The sequence below is a fragment of the Gobio gobio genome (assembly GCF_949357685.1).
Source record: "Gobio gobio genome assembly, chromosome: 8".
In the NCBI taxonomy this organism is placed as follows: domain Eukaryota; kingdom Metazoa; phylum Chordata; class Actinopteri; order Cypriniformes; family Gobionidae; genus Gobio; species Gobio gobio.
Genome location: NC_137114.1, coordinates 13,917,257 through 13,920,133, shown reverse-complemented (window position 1 = coordinate 13,920,133; position 2,877 = coordinate 13,917,257). Strand labels below are relative to the sequence as shown.

The 2,877-nt window shown below is 32.3% G+C and overlaps 1 protein-coding gene across 1 annotated transcript; it reads left to right on the top strand.

Annotated features, from left to right (window-relative positions):
* Positions 1–479: 479 nt before the first annotated feature.
* LOC307130288 (olfactory receptor 52K2-like) lies at positions 480–1,424 on the top strand (the record flags this gene model as incomplete). The annotated part of the gene is made up of 1 exon (XM_079823257.1): positions 480–1,424. One exon carries the CDS (start codon positions 480–482, stop codon positions 1,422–1,424), a length of 945 nt encoding a protein of 314 aa, XP_079679383.1.
* Positions 1,425–2,877: the final 1,453 nt, after the last annotated feature.

The window sequence follows — 2,877 nt, the reverse complement described above, 5'->3', positions numbered from 1 at the left end:
ATCTACCTTTCATTTCACTCTAAGATGTAAGACAAGGCAGTAACTGAAGAAAAAAAAAGTTTTTTTTCAGGAGAAGGAAATTATGATTTATATTTAATTTGGACTTTTTTCTCTCACCAGCCCGTTTGTGTAGGTTAAATCACAGTATAACAAATACTCAGAATTCAGGTAAATTTATATGTGGCAGATTGACAGGAATACACTAAAAATCTAATAACTATTATTATTGTTGTTGATGGTATTGTAAAGTGTATTGTAATTCTTCTTGAAGACCATAATGATGAATGTCATCTGAAAATACCATTAGCTGTAAATGATTGAACACTACACAGTTTTATATTTGTTCTCACATTGAAGAAAATGCATGTTGTATGGTGTTTGTGTTGTATACATGGAAACTTGATTAACTATATTTATTTATTTCAGTTTCATCAACATAATTTGAACAGAATACTCTGAGTGCAAATAAGTTGTTCAGCATGAAGGATCTTCCTGCAGAAAACATTTCATTCACAGACTTCAAACTGATTGGTTTCTACAGCCTAGGAGAATGGAGACCATTTTTATTTATCCCTTTCTGTCTGTTGTTTTTATTGGCTATCACAGCAAATTCTATTCTCATATATTTAATCAAATCTCACAAGTCTCTGCATTCTCCAATGTATGTATTAATTGGTCATATGGCAGTTGTAGACTTGATATTGCCTGTATTGTTTGTACCTAACATGCTTCTAAACTTTTTGTTTAATTGGAGTGGGATATCTTTAACCGGTTGCTTGATACAGATGTTTTGCCTTCATTTTGTTGGAACATTTCAATCTACTTTGCTTTTGTGGATGGCACTGGATCGTTATTTTGCAATATGCAAACCTCTTTATTATCACAAATACATGGAAATCCCTAACTTTCTAAAGTTTGTTTTTGCACCTGTAATCAGAAATGTACTCCTGGTGGTCATCACAGTCTCTCTGGCTGGAAAGCTGTCATTTTGTGTAACAAATGTGATCGATCACTGTTTTTGTGAGCACATGGCGTTGGTTCAATTAGCATGTGGAGATATATCCATTAATAACATTGCAGGACTTTTGACTGCTTTCCTTATACCAACTGCAGATTTTATTCTTATCAATGTTTCTTACATTCTAATTTTTACATCTGTGTTCAAATCTGGCAAAACTAACATGAAGGCCTTAAACACCTGCATTACTCACTTCATTGTTATGTCATTTACTTTGACTTTTGCCTTGATTGCATTTATGTCATACAGAATAAGAAATAATTTTTCTCCCAGTAGTCGTGTATTTCTGAGCACAATGTACTTACTTTTTCCGAGTTGTTTTAACCCAATTATTTATGGAGTGAGAACAAAAGAAATAAGACAAACATTTCTAAAGTTCATAACTGCTAGGGTTTTAGCCTTGTAATAAATCAAATAAACATGGATACTACTCTCAAAAAGGTAATACACTGACTCTGTCACTTTATTAGAAGTGTATATTGTTTTGATATAATAATAACAATAATAATAATAATTGATGGCATTGCTATGGTGATTATTTCTATAGATATACTGTGAATGTTTCTTAGTCTGGAGTCTGGATTGCCTCAAGTGCAACAATGGCCTATGAAAAACATCATTTAGAAGGGGAAACTGTAAAAATCAGCAATACATATGAGCATCGATAACTCAGGCTGAACCGACAGTGAAAGCCACTTCAGTGGCATTTCCAGGTTTTAAAACATCAGTGGGCTAAGATGAATTGGGTGGGGGTTTCATTCTCTCATTTCATTCTCTTTCTTAGCCCAATTACACAATGTCTACAAATGTAATACAATGCCCATTTTTTTATGTACATTTAATTTACAGATACAAAAATTTTATTTTTCACAGTTTATTGATACATCTGCAACAAGAATAACAGTTTTTTTTTTTTTTTTTAAGACTTTGGTCTTTTGAATATCAAAAAAAAAAAAAAAAAAAAAAAATCGAATTAATGATTACCCTGCATTTTAACAAAACCTTCTAAAACTCAGGTTTAACCCATGAGCTGCATTTGAGTCATTCCACGAAACCAGTAGAATTTGAGTCCCTCTGACCTTTTTAAGTGTATTTTATCTATTGGGTCACCAAAATCTATTTTTAAAAGCTTTTTGTATAAATTGAAATGTCTCCTTTAATAAAGTTTAAAAAACATGACATCAATTTTATCTTTATATTAGAAATTATCTTGTTTTTTCAGTTGACACCACCTATTTTGTCACGTCCCTCATGGCCTTCTATGAAAGTGTACTTGGGATATGAATAATAAAATTAGAAAAAAGTCCATACATTTTGCCATAACCATAAATATCTATCTTAGCTTTTTAGCTGGTAATGTTTTTTTTCTAAGCAAATATATTATTATTCATTAAAATCACATTATTTAGTTCCGTACCTCAGTAACCCCTCAACCCCGTTACACACATCATTCTCCCCCCATAAAAATAATGAATTGATCCTTACGTGACATCAACAACTGGAAGTGACATCATATAAGTCTTCTGAACAACATTGTGTGCAGACACAGGTAAATTACCACCTTCTCTTATAATTATAACTTATTTATATTGTGATATTGTGGTTGTCAAGCTTAACGACTCAACCCCGTTACATCAAATAAAGATAGAAAACTATTACTTGTGAAAATGAACTTTGTTATTTTAACAATATACATGATTTCTTAATATCATGCATGCCAAGTGCTCTCCTGTTACTCACTACATGTAGAGCAGTGGCCATTTTGAGCAAAAAATCACAACCCCGTCACACTCAACCCCGTTACTTCTTCGATCATAACGGAGTTGTGAGATTGGGATGGGGTTGTGTTTAACACTTTG